The following is a 12,933-nucleotide window of genomic DNA, read 5'->3' on the forward strand; positions in this document are numbered from 1 at the left end:
TGTTCCTTGGCTTGTGGCCCCCTTTCATCTTCAAGGTGAGCAATGGCCAGTTTAATCTTTCCTACACTGCCATCTCTCTGGTTCTTATTCTTTGCCTCCCTCTTCCACTTAAAAGGATACTTGTGACTACATTGGGCTTACCCAGATAATCTAGGATAATCTTCATCTCAAGTTCACCTGATTAGCAACTTTAATTCCACCTGCAACCTTAATTCTCCTCTTTTCATATAACCTAACATATTCATATATTCACGGGAATAGGATGTGGGCCTCTTTGGGAGACATTATTCTGCCTATTATGCCCAGGATAAGATCTCCTCCCAGATTACATGTGGGCATGAGACCACAGGTAGGATCAAGTAACAACATCTGGTTGGAGTGAGGGATTGAGAAACAAGGCAGTTCCTAAGACACCTTAGTTTAAAAGGCTTTTTTACTAGGCTGTTTTATCCCATAAACGTAGTGCCTCAAGGCTACGGGCTTTTCAAAGGCCTGCAACAATGTGGGGGAGTCAAATATAAGTTAAAAACTAACCAAACACAGTATTTCTGCAACAAAATGTAAATATTTACAATTAGTGAGATCAAGGAAGACCATAAATAGCTTTACATCAGTTTACCTAGGTTTAACATCAATTGATTTCAGTACCAAAAATTTTTTTAAAGTTCTTTTTTGTTTTCAGAAATGTTGGGGTTTTTGTATTGTGAATAAAGGATTATTAACCTGTAATTTTAATGACTTTATTAAAAATCAAATCTAACATAATATAATCTTTAATAATACCCATAATACATGTGAAAAGACAAGTTGACTTCTCCCAGTTTAGTGAATGACATATTTTCGTAATAGGCCATCCATTATCAGTAGTCCAAACATTTCCTAAAGACGTGAAACTAATTTATACACCCACCCAAAATGTAAGAGATTTCTAGTCATTTTACATCTTAGCCAGCATATCCTACTATTATTAGTCATTGTAATTTTACCTCTTCAATTGTGGGTGAAGTGACAGCATATCGGGATTTAAATCTTATGTCCCTGAAAACTAGTGATGTTGAGCATGTGTATCATGTTTGTCAGCCATGTAGATATCTTCCCTTGTGAAATATCTCTTCATTTCTTTTCTCTCATTACTTCAAATATTCCATCTTACTGCCCCTGGCCTCCATGGTTTCTTATAAGAAATTCACTGTTAATCTTATTGAGAATCTCTTTTAAATAATCATTTACCTTTTACTGCTTCAAGGTTTCTGCTTTGTTTTTGCTGATATAGTAGCACAATTACATGTTTATGCTTCTATATCTTAGTGTTTAGTGTTTTGAAAAAGCCAAAGTGATACAATACTTTGGAGGGTATAAATTTAGGCAGAAACCGAATCCAAGTAAACAGGCACAGGTCTGCATTCAAGATTAAGCCAAGTACTAGGAAACAAGCACAGAATGGAACTCAGGCTAGTTGACTGAGAATAGTGTCTTAAAAACACACTTGCAAAACAAGCAGAACGAACACTTGCTGAATCATTGCTAGATCCAGTAGAGATTTTTTTTCGCTCTACCTTACCTGCATATGTGTAAATGGATGAATGCTTGGAAACTTGAGCCACCCCTGCCCCCAAAACAGAGTAGGCTTCTTTGGGAGTTAGTTATTGCAGTAGAGAGAAATCCTTATCATTATTATTCCTTAAAAATAAATTATATACTATTACTAATATTTCTAACAAGCTGTAATACTACTTTTTTGCCAGGGGTCCGTAAAGTTGAGGGAAACACCATAGATGACCTTTTGTCACTAAATGGACTAACATCTAAAAACTATATATGTGCCTCCAAGAAAGGTTTGGATGGCATCTTGAACTATATGAGTCATGTTTAAAAAAATAATTCTTGTACTAATTTATTTAAATCAAATTAGGTAATATAATTCACTGATAAAAATTAGCACAGATTTTGGCTGGGCGCGGTGGCTCACGCCTATAATCCCAGCACTTTGAGAGGCCGAGGCGGGCGGATCACGAGGTCAGGAGATCGAGACCATCCTGGCTAACATGGTGAAACCCCGTCTCTACTAAAACAAAAATACAAAAAATTAGCCGGGCGTGGTGGCGGGCGCTTGTAGTCCCAGCTGCTCGGGAGGCTGAGGTCGGAGAATGGCGTGAACCCGGGAGGCGGAGCTTGCAGTGAGCCGAGATTGCGTCACTGCACTCCAGCCTGGGCGACAGAGCAAGACTCTGTCTCAAAAAAAAAAAAAAAAAAAAAAATTAGCAAAGATTTTTTAAAGCACCAAATTTTATCTAGTATTTATAGCATAGTAGTTAAAAGGAGAGACTTGGACCATAATTCCTGAGTTCAAACCCTTGCTCCACCATTCATTAACTGGCTGACAAGTAAGTGATGTAACATTTTCCTCATCTATATAATAGAATAGTAATAGTAGCTACTATACAATATCTTGTGAGAAATGATATATGAATATAGAATGCACTTAGAATAGTGTCTGGCATGTCTTCCTATTTTGCTGTGTCTATGTATAACTGTAGTACCATATTGTTAGGACTTGAAAGAAGACCAGGATTTGCCCCCTCATTAACAGACAATCTATGTAGTTGATAATCTGTCTTTTATTTTCCTCTCTTCTAAAACGATAGAAATAGCATTTATTCATTCATTCATACTTGAAAGTATTCAAGCTCCTGCTATCTCAAATTAGATAATATAGTATAAGTCTTATACATCACACATCACTATACATATTTAAAGTATTATAAATTCTGGTATTGGTGTTAATGATAAAGAGAATCCAACTTAAACTATACTTAATAAAAAATATCCATTAAAATCAAGTCTTTAAAATGTATTCTCTTTTTACAGGTGATCATTGAAATCCTATGACATACAGTAAAAGGAGATTCTTGAGGAATATGACATTTTGTATACAGTCATATATCACTTACAGTGGGGATACATTTTGGGAAATGTATCCTTAGGTGATTTCATCATTGTATGAGCATAATAGAGTATATTTACACAAACCTAGGTAGTATAGCCTACTACACACCTAGGTTATATGGTGTAGCCTATTGCTCCTAGGCTACAAACCTGTACAGCATGTTCAGCTGTGACACAACAGCAAGTATTTATGTATCTAAACATGTCTACACATAGCAAAAGTACAGTAAAATTATGGTGTTATATTCTTATGGAACTATAGTCTTATATGTGGTCTGTTGTTGACCAAAGCATTGTTATTCTGTGTGTGACTGTACTAATTTTGTTGGGAAGGAAAATTACATGATCTATGACAAAGAACAAGAAAACTCTCCTAATTACCTTGGTCAACAAAGACTTTCTGGTGAAGATAGAATCATGAGGAAGACCGTAAACAGCAAGACCTCTCAGGGACTTGGACATCTTTCATTATGTAGAAAGATTTTCAGGGTACCAGCTAGTTCTACACTAGATTTTATTTTATTTACTTGTTTTGCAGCACATCTTCTGCTTCTTCATCTGCTGAGCGATCCAGCTAGTTTTTGTTTTCCTACTGTTTATTTAATAATCACTTATTAAAGCATTTACTATGTCCCAGGCGCTGTTGTGTTTTACAGTTTTTAATTTAGTTCTTCCTAACATCAGCCCTCTAAGATATAAAATACAGTTACCCCATTTCGTAGGTGAGGAGGTTGAGGCACATGAAGATTTGCTAACTTGCCAAGATAGGACAGTTTGTAAGTGGTGAAGCCGGGATGTGACCCCAGCCTTTCTCGTTCCATAGACTATGCTTTTAATTACCATTGCTGCACTGTCTTTCTGGCATACATCTCTCTCCCCTGCCTTTCTCTCCTCCATGGCTTCTGCTCACTGCCCATGAATCATTTTCTGCCTGTGAATGTTTTGAGTTCTGCTTCCACCACAAACTCTTTTCTTCTCTCTCTCATCATGTCAGACTATCTCATATATCACTCGACAGTATATATATGACTACTTTTGACTGAGGAACCTCATTATCTCTGGTCTGATAAACAGAGAGACATGACATCAGGACAAAATAGAACAACCTCTAAGGAATCAGCTGTAGGGAACAATATACTATGGAAATACACAATGCTAAGCAACCCAAGCCTTCCTGTGAAGTGGAGGTTTAATTGAAACCTGGTCATTTTTATCCTTTTGAAAATAGCTTTTAACTTTTTGGGTATCCTTACACAAGTTACTCAGTTATGTTTCTTTTCTACTAGGCTCTTAACCTTCTTCTGAGGTTAAAAATTAAAATCCTAGTAGGTCTATGGTCATGTTCTTTGAGCAATCATCTAACTTGATGTATTGTTTGAAGATAGCCAATTATATATTTTATAGATGTGTTTAATAGTGCTAGCTCAATCATATATATTTATGGTTACTCTGGAAATAACTCTGTTAAAATAACTATCACACATATTAAATTATACCATATTGAAATGTAGTCTTCTATGGTAAAATAAGCAATGTTTTCTGGATACTTGTTAGTTCCAACTTTCTTTCTAACCAGCTATGAAACCTTGGACAATTTCCAAATGTTTCCCTGAACATGTTGTATTAGCAACAATTTCCTCCTCTATAAAAGTAAGGTTCCGTATTACCTTTGAGATCCTTTCCAAGTCTAAAATTATTTGCTTCTGTGATTTAATTTGTACTGTATGCTTCTTTATTTAGCAGATATCACACATAACATCAAATATCTCTGTTCTAAGATTAAAACCAATTTCCATTCATGGTCTTGGAGTTACTAAAACAAGGCTTAACTGTATCGGACTATAACTATTAAAAACACATTTAAACTAAACATAACAAGATCTCAAGGAGAGATAAAAGTGGTTTATCCACAATACCGGTTAAGAATAGTGCTTAGTGATGTGAACAGTGTGGTCTTTGTCATTCTGAGTTACTAGATTAAGCTCTAATGAAACAATGTAGTTCATTTCTGATACAGTCCCAACACAAATGGCTGTCCTATTTAGATGGCATTGGTCAAGACTGATATCAAGATAGCTAACTATAAGACTAACCTTAGTTAGCCAACCCATTTTTCAATCATGTAAGGTATAATAAAATACACTCTGTAGGTTGCCTGTTCACTCTGATGGTAGTTTCTTTTGCTGTGCAGAAGCTCTTTAGTTTAATTAGATCCCATTTGTCAACTTTGGCTTTTGTTGCCATTGCTTTTGGTGTTTTAGTCATGAAGTCCTTGCCCATGTCTATGTCCTGAATGGTAATGCCTAGGTTTTCTTCTAGGGTTTTTATGGTTTTAGGTCTAACGTTTAAGTCTTTAATCCATCTTGAATTAATTTTTGTATAAGGTGTAAGGAAGGGATCCAGTTTCAGCTTTCTACATATGGCTAGCCAGTTTTCCCAGCACCATTTATTAAATAGGGAATCCTTTCCCCATTTCTTGTTTTTGTCAGGTTTGTCAAAGATCAGATGGTTGTAGAAGTGTGGTATTATTTCTGAGGGCTCTGTTCTGTTCCATTGATCTATATCTCTGTTTTGGTACCAGTACCATGCTGTTTTGGTTACTGTAGCCTTGTAGTATAGTTTGAAGTCAGGTAGCGTGATGCCTCCAGCTTTGTTCTTTTGGCTTAGGCTTGACTTGGTGATGCGGGCTCTTTTTTGGTTCCATATGAACTTGAAAGTAGTTTTTTCTAATTCTGTGAAGAAAGTCATTGGTAGCTTGATGGGGATGGCATTGAATCTATAAATTACCTTGGGCAGTATGGCCATTTTCACAATATTGATTCTTCCTACCCATGAGCATGGAATGTTCTTCCATTTGTTTGTATCCTCTTTTATTTCATTGAGCAGTGGTTTGTAGTTCTCCTTGAAGAGGTCCTTCACGTCCCTTGTAAGTTGGATTCCTAGGTATTTTATTCTCTTTGAAGCAATTGTGAATGGGAGTTCCCTCATGATTTGGCTCTCTGTTTGTCTGTTAATGGTGTATAAGAATGCTTCTGATTTTTGTACATTGATTTTGTATCCTGAGACTTTGCTGAAGTTGCTTATCAGCTTAAGAAGATTTTGGGCTGAGACAGTGGGGTTTTCTAGATATACAATCATGTCATCTGCATACAGGGACAATTTGACTTCCTCTTTTCCTAATTGAATACCCTTTATTTCCTTCTCCTGCCTAATTGCCCTGGCCAGAACTTCCAACACTAGTTGAATAGAAGTGGTGAGAGAGGGCATCCCTGTCTTGTGCTAGTTTTCAAAGAGAATGCTTCCAGTTTTTGCCCATTCAGTATGATATTGGCTGTCGGTTTGTCATAGATAGCTCTTATTATTTTGAGATACATCCCATCAATACCTAATTTATTGAGAGTTTTTAGCATGAAGGGTTGTTGAATTTCGTCAAAGGCGTTTTCTGCATCTATTGAGATAATCATGTGGTTTTTGTCTTTGGTTCTGTTTATATGCTGGATTACGTTTATTGATTTGCGTATATTGAACCAGCCTTGCATCCTAGGGATGAAGCCCACTTGATCATGGTGGATAAGCTTTTTGATGTGCTGCTGGATTCTGTTTGCCAGTATTTTATTGAGGATTTTTGCATCAATGTTCATCAAGGATATTGGTCTAAAATTCTCTGTTTTGGTTCTGTCTCTGCCAGGCTTTGGTATCAGGATGATGCTGGCCTCATAAAATGAGTTAGGGAGGATTCCCTCTTTTTCTATTGATTGGAATAGTTTCAGAAGGAATGGTACCAGTTCCTCCTTGTACCTCTGGTAGAATTCAGCTGTGAATCCATCTGGTCCTGGACTGTTTTTGGTTGGTAAGCTATTGATTATTGCCACAATTTCAGCTCCTGTTATTGGTCTATTCAGAGATTCAACTTCTTCCTGGTTTAGTCTTGGGAGGGTGTATGTGTTGAGGAATTTATCCATTTCTTCTAGATTTTCTAGTTTATTTGCATAGAGTTGTTTGTAGTATTCTCTGATGGTAGTTTGTATTTCTGTGGGATCAGTGGTGATATCCCCTTTATCATTTTTTATTGCATCTATTTGATTCTTCTCTCTTTTCTTCTTTATTAGTCTTGCTAGCGGTCTATCAATTTTGTTGATCCTTTCAGAAAACCAGCTCCTGGATTCATTAATTTTTTGAAGGGCTTTTTTGGTCTCTATTTCCTTCATTTCTGCTCTGATTTTAATTATTTCTTGCCTTCTGCTAGCTTTTGAATGTGTCCAAAATGGGAGAAAATTTTCGCAACCTACTCATCTGACAGAGGGCTAATATCCAGAATCCACAATGAACTGAAACAAATTTACAAGAAAAAAACAAACAACCCCATCAAAAAGTGGGCAAAGTACATGAACAGATACTTCTCAAAAGAAGACATTTATGCAGCCAAAAAACACATGAAAAAATGCTCACCATCACTGGCCATCAGAGAAATGCAAATCAAAACCACAATGAGATACCATCTCACACCAGTTAGAATGGCGATCATTAAAAAGTCAGGAAACAACAGGTGCTGGAGAGGATGTGGAGAAATAGGAACACTTTTACACTGTTGGTGGGACTGTAAACTAGTTCAGCCCTTGTGGAAGTCAGTGTGGGGATTCCTCAGGGATCTAGAACTAGAAATACCATTTGACCCAGCCATCCCATTACTGAGTATATACCCAAAGGACTATAAATCATGCTGCTATAAAGACACATGCACACGTATGTTTATTGCAGCACTATTCACAATAGCAAAGACTTGGAACCAACCCAAATGTCCAACAGTGATAGACTAGATTAAGAAAATGTGGCACATATACACCATGGAATACTATGCAGCCATAAAAAAGGATGAGTTCATGTCCTTTGTAGGGACATGGATGAAATTGGAAATCATCATTCTCAGTAAACTGTCGCAAGAACAAAAAACCAAACACCGCATATTCTCACTCATGGGTGGGAATTGATCAATGAGAACACATGGACACGGGAAGGGGAACATCACACTATGGGGACTGTTGTGGGGTGGGGGGAGCGGGGAGGGATAGCTTTAGGAGACATACCTAATGCTAATTGACGAGTTAATGGGTGCAGCACACCAGCATGGCCCATGTATACATTTGTAACTAACCTGCACATTGTGCACATGTACCCTAAAACTTAAAGTAAATAATAATAAAATAAAATAAAATAAAATAAAACATTCAATAATCAAAAAACAATAAAATAAAATACATTCTGATTATTCTGTGAATGTTGATTATTGTCGTTAACTCTGTTATCAAATGATCATTTGATTCCATTATGTCCCCTGGAATTATGTAATTTATATATAATGTATACAGTGGTATAAAAAGAAAATATGTATTTTGGAACAAACAGATTTGAATTTTTATTTGAGTTCACTAGCTCTGTTATAATTAGAAATTACTTAAGCTTTATGAACCTATGTTTTATGTCTTGCAAAATAGGGATAAGAGGAACTACCTCATAGGTTGGTTATGAGAATAGACTATAGTAATATATTTTAAACACTTGAAAGAATGCCTAACTCATAGTAGGTGGTCAAAAAGTGGCATTGATTTGTAGTTAAGCATGGATGCTTTAAAGTGATATCATTATAGGCAGAAAGTTTGGGCGTTTTAAAATAAAGTATATAACTTTATTATCCATATACTTTATATAGCTACATATATCTATATATAGTGTAAATGCACACTTACCACAGGACTCAGCAATTTCACTCTTAGGTATTTACCCAAGAGAAACAAAGTATATTTCCACAAAAATGACCTCTATGTAGATATTTATAGCAGCTTTATTAGTAATTGCCAAAGAACTAGAAATCAGCCAAATGTCTTAACAGGTAAGTGGATATACAGATTGTGATACATTCATACAATTGAATACTACTCAGTGATATAAAAGAATAAACTACCAGTACATGAAATAATATGGATGAATCTCAAAAAATTATGTTTAGGTAAAAGAAGCTAGACTCAAAGGACTGCATACTGTATGATTCTTTTTATATGACATTCTTAAAAAGGAAAAACTGTAGGGACAAAAATCACATCACTGATTGCCAGAGGCTGAGTGTGAAAAGAAGGCATTGACTCCAACGTTGCACAAGGACCATTTGGGGGTAACAAGAATATTCTGTGTCAAGACTGGATAACTTTGTCAAAATTTACAGAAGTATATAGTGAAAATCAGTAAATCTTTACCTTATGTAAATTATGACTCAATAAGTCTGACATTGAAAAATCCATATGTGTACTTACTTGCATATGTTTACTTTGATAAAATTTTACCTAAAATATGAGTATAAGAAGAAAAAGTGTTATACTTGTGTAAAATGTTTATACTATAGTAAAAGTATAAAATGTACTTGTAAATAATGAACCCAAATTCATAGATGTGTTTTTCTTTGGGGCTGGGAAGGAAGAAAGGGATGTGACTGATGAGTGTGATACATGGAACGGGGTAGGGGATTTTTTTTTTTCTTTTTTAGAGACACGGTCTCACTTTGTTGACCAGGCTGGAGTGCAGTGGTGTGATCCTAGCTCACTGAAGCCTTGAATTCCTGGGTTCAAGCAATCCTCCTGCCTCAGCCTTCTGAGTAGCTGGGACTATAGGTGCATGCCAGCACACCCAGCTAATTTTAAAAATTTTTGTAGAGATGAGGTCTTGCTGTGTTGCGCAGGCTGATCTCAACCTCCTGGGCTGAAGTAATCCTCCCACCTTAGCTTGCCAAAGCAGTGGGAAATGAGGCATGAGCTACCATATAGGCATAAGCCACTGTACCTGGCTGAATTTTTTTTTTATGTGAAGCAAAATAGCAATTTTTGAAAAAAAAATAAAGCAAGGTGTATATAGCAGTCTGTATAAACCGCTATCAATTTTGTAAATCGGGTAATTTATTTGCAAGTATCTGTGTATGCTTATATATGTATAGACTATCTCTGGAAGGAGGTATAACGGACAGAGAACTAGTAATCTCAGGAGAAGGGATTTGCAGTACTGAGGGTAGGAGGTGGGAGATTTACTTTACATTGTATATTCTCTTACACTAAGTTTTGTTAGTTTTTGTTTAATGCATGCATTTATTTTTGCAAGTATACACGTAAATGAATGCATGCAGTTTTTATAAAAGTAATTGCCAGAAATATTGGAATAGGATGCCCGAAAGAAAAACAGGAAAAATATCTTGTTTGTTAATTTCCTTGATATTTTTGATAAGAGATTTATTTTTGACATATAGTATGATAGGATTATATGATGTAAATATCAATCTAGGAAATACTATAGAAGTAAATAGCACGTTTAAATTGGTTGAGTGTTTCAACAATGCATGCAACAGATACCCAACTCAGACTAGCCTAAGTCACCCTCCAACTTACCCCCCAACAAAGGATTTATCTACCCTGGAAGTCCAGTAAGCAGATCTGGATCTGTTTTCTGGCATATGTGAATCCAAGAGTAGAAATGATATTGTCAGGACTTGGTTTTCTCCTGAGGCTAGTGGGATGCAGTACTTCGATTAGACAACCTGGATCTTATACCTGAGGTGATGGGGGATGAAGTTCATTTTAGCCACAGAGACTGAACAAGATCACTGTAGCATAGGGTAAGGGTGTTTCTGAAAAAAGAAATGCTGCTGGATAAGCATACATCTGATAAAGTAAGGATATTGTAAAGCCAGAAAGTTTATAATAGCTTTGAACATAATCACTAGGGCCTAGGAAGAAAATTAGATACTCGGAATTAAGAAATTGAGTGAATTGAGTGAATTGTTATAAAGCAACCAAGTCTTCATAGTCAACTAAATGTGGGAGGAGAAAGTGAAATTTTCAATAGTACCTTAAGCATGGGAATTTAAACTTATCACAGTCCCATTTTCATTATGAAAATTTCTAGGCAAAAACTACATTTTAGTGTTTTCCTACAAGAATTTTTGTTTTGTTGGTTGGTTTTGGTTTTGTTTTCTGTGCACAGGTACCAAGTAAAAGACTTCAAAACAATCATTTTATTTCAGCATTTGTACATACGTAGCACTGGCACATATTTATTTAGTAAAACCTCTATTACCCGTTCAGTATTTGATATTCCTTAAATGCATGTCTGAAGTCTGAAGTTTTTAAAGTTGAATGTGATATGTGTGATTCTTTTTGACCTGCCATTAGTCACAGTGGGTATCTGTGTCTTCCAAGTTACCATTTTAATCACATTTTATGGTATACTGAAAATTGGAAAAGCTTTCATTCTTTGACGTTAAGAATCAGCCATCTATTTTTACTTTAGATGCTTTTCCCTAGTTTTTTAGAATGTTTTATCTCTAATTATGGACTATGTCATGTTAAAGCAAGCATTCAAACATCTTAAATTTAACTATAAAGTAACACTTGGATAGAATTTACCAGTTCAGAGAACAAATTAATCTTAATGCTAAAACTTATATGCAAAGGTCCAAACTGCTGCATGTTTTTAAAATTATTATCAAAATAGAAAAGTAGCATTCTGTAAAGTTCACTTTTATTACATTGATTAATTTTCCTATAGTCAGGATTTACAATTTTTCTTATGACTTCTTACACAATAAAACAATTCCAGTGAAATTATATGAATTCAGCAAAATTCTGAACCTGTGGCTCCAAACTTTCTATTACTTTTTAATTGTTGGTTGTGTCCTACTTTGTGAGGTTTGTGACAACAATTTGCTCTGTGTTACCTTTCAAACACCATTTAAAGCAAAGTGAAAGATAACCATTTTATGAAAATTTAACTTTGAATAAACAATACTAAAACCTGACTTACCAGTGCCAGATTTTCAAAGTTACGTTGAAAATTGTTTTTGGTGTTGTTTGAAATCCAATGGGAATGATGGTGGGAGGGTGGCAAATTCTTTTTAAATTACTACGTTGAACCTCATTTAAAAAAACTGATAACCTGTTCTTTAAAACTCAACAATTATAGCAGGAAGGAACAATAATGCCCCTTTAATAAAGTATCACTAGCATTTAGGGTTGCTGCCATTCTCCCCTCTCGGGATTTGTTTTTCTCCCACAGAGAAGAAATTGAAAAGGTTAAATCATAACTGTAAGAATCAGTCTGTAGCCTGCTGTATTTTTTTCACATTCAGTATCAAAGATGGCTTGACAACATATTTAGAATTTTCTGAGTTTTCCTATTAATAAAGTTAAAAGAAAATCTAGTATGATCAGGCAGTGGAGCCACATTAAATTTGTATGTGAAACACCCATTGTACTTATCTCTACTATAGATATTGCTCTGAAACCCATGTTCCACTTTCTGAATTCTGTGTATAAAGTTAAACATTGCAGAAGGGCATATATCTGATGGTACAGATAAATAAGGTTGAAGTTTAGTAATGAGCAAGACTGCTAAATTTAATATGTTCAAGTTTTTAGTGTTTGTATTATTAATGCCTTTAGACTATTTTCTGGTAACTTATGAGGCACTGCTAAAAACATTCATAGGTTTTTTTTCTAACTGTCAGTAATTTAAGACTACTGTTCTTACTGTAGTACTGTATTTTATCATACCAAAATGAACACTGAATTTCTTAAAATATTAATTACTTGCAGGCAAAGTTGTTATCTATGCAACAAGCCAGAGAAACTGCAGTTCAACAGTACAAAAAACTGGAAGAGGAAATCCAAACCCTTCGAGTTTACTACAGGTAAAATTCTTTTTAGCCTGGGGTTAAGTAAATATTGTTAGTTTGGGAAATGTTTCTACCTGAGTTTACAATAGTGAATGAGGAAATACCTCAATGAAATTAAATATTATGCACTTAAAGCATTTTTATAACTAAAAAAAGATTCAGGCTTATAATATTTATTATTCTACCTCTTCTCTTTACTATATTTGGTAAAGTCTAAATTTCCACTTTCATTGTAACTATGAAATTTACATAATCCATTAGCAGTTGTCTAAATGAAG

General features: G+C 35.2%; 1 protein-coding gene across 19 annotated transcripts in view; it reads left to right on the forward strand.

Moving 5' to 3' along the window:
* Positions 1-12,933, forward strand: part of MIPOL1 (mirror-image polydactyly 1) — a 406,056-nt gene that overhangs the window by 223,491 nt on the left and 169,632 nt on the right. For all 19 annotated transcript variants that reach the window (XM_063651559.1, XM_054448526.2, XM_063651565.1 and 16 more), the window contains one exon: positions 12,576-12,670. In XM_063651559.1, coding sequence (XP_063507629.1) covers positions 12,576-12,670 — 95 coding nt within the window. The remainder of the gene's footprint in view (positions 1-12,575; positions 12,671-12,933) is intronic.

Source organism: Pongo pygmaeus, chromosome 15, assembly GCF_028885625.2.
Source record: "Pongo pygmaeus isolate AG05252 chromosome 15, NHGRI_mPonPyg2-v2.0_pri, whole genome shotgun sequence".
Classification (NCBI taxonomy): Eukaryota; Metazoa; Chordata; class Mammalia; order Primates; family Hominidae; genus Pongo; species Pongo pygmaeus.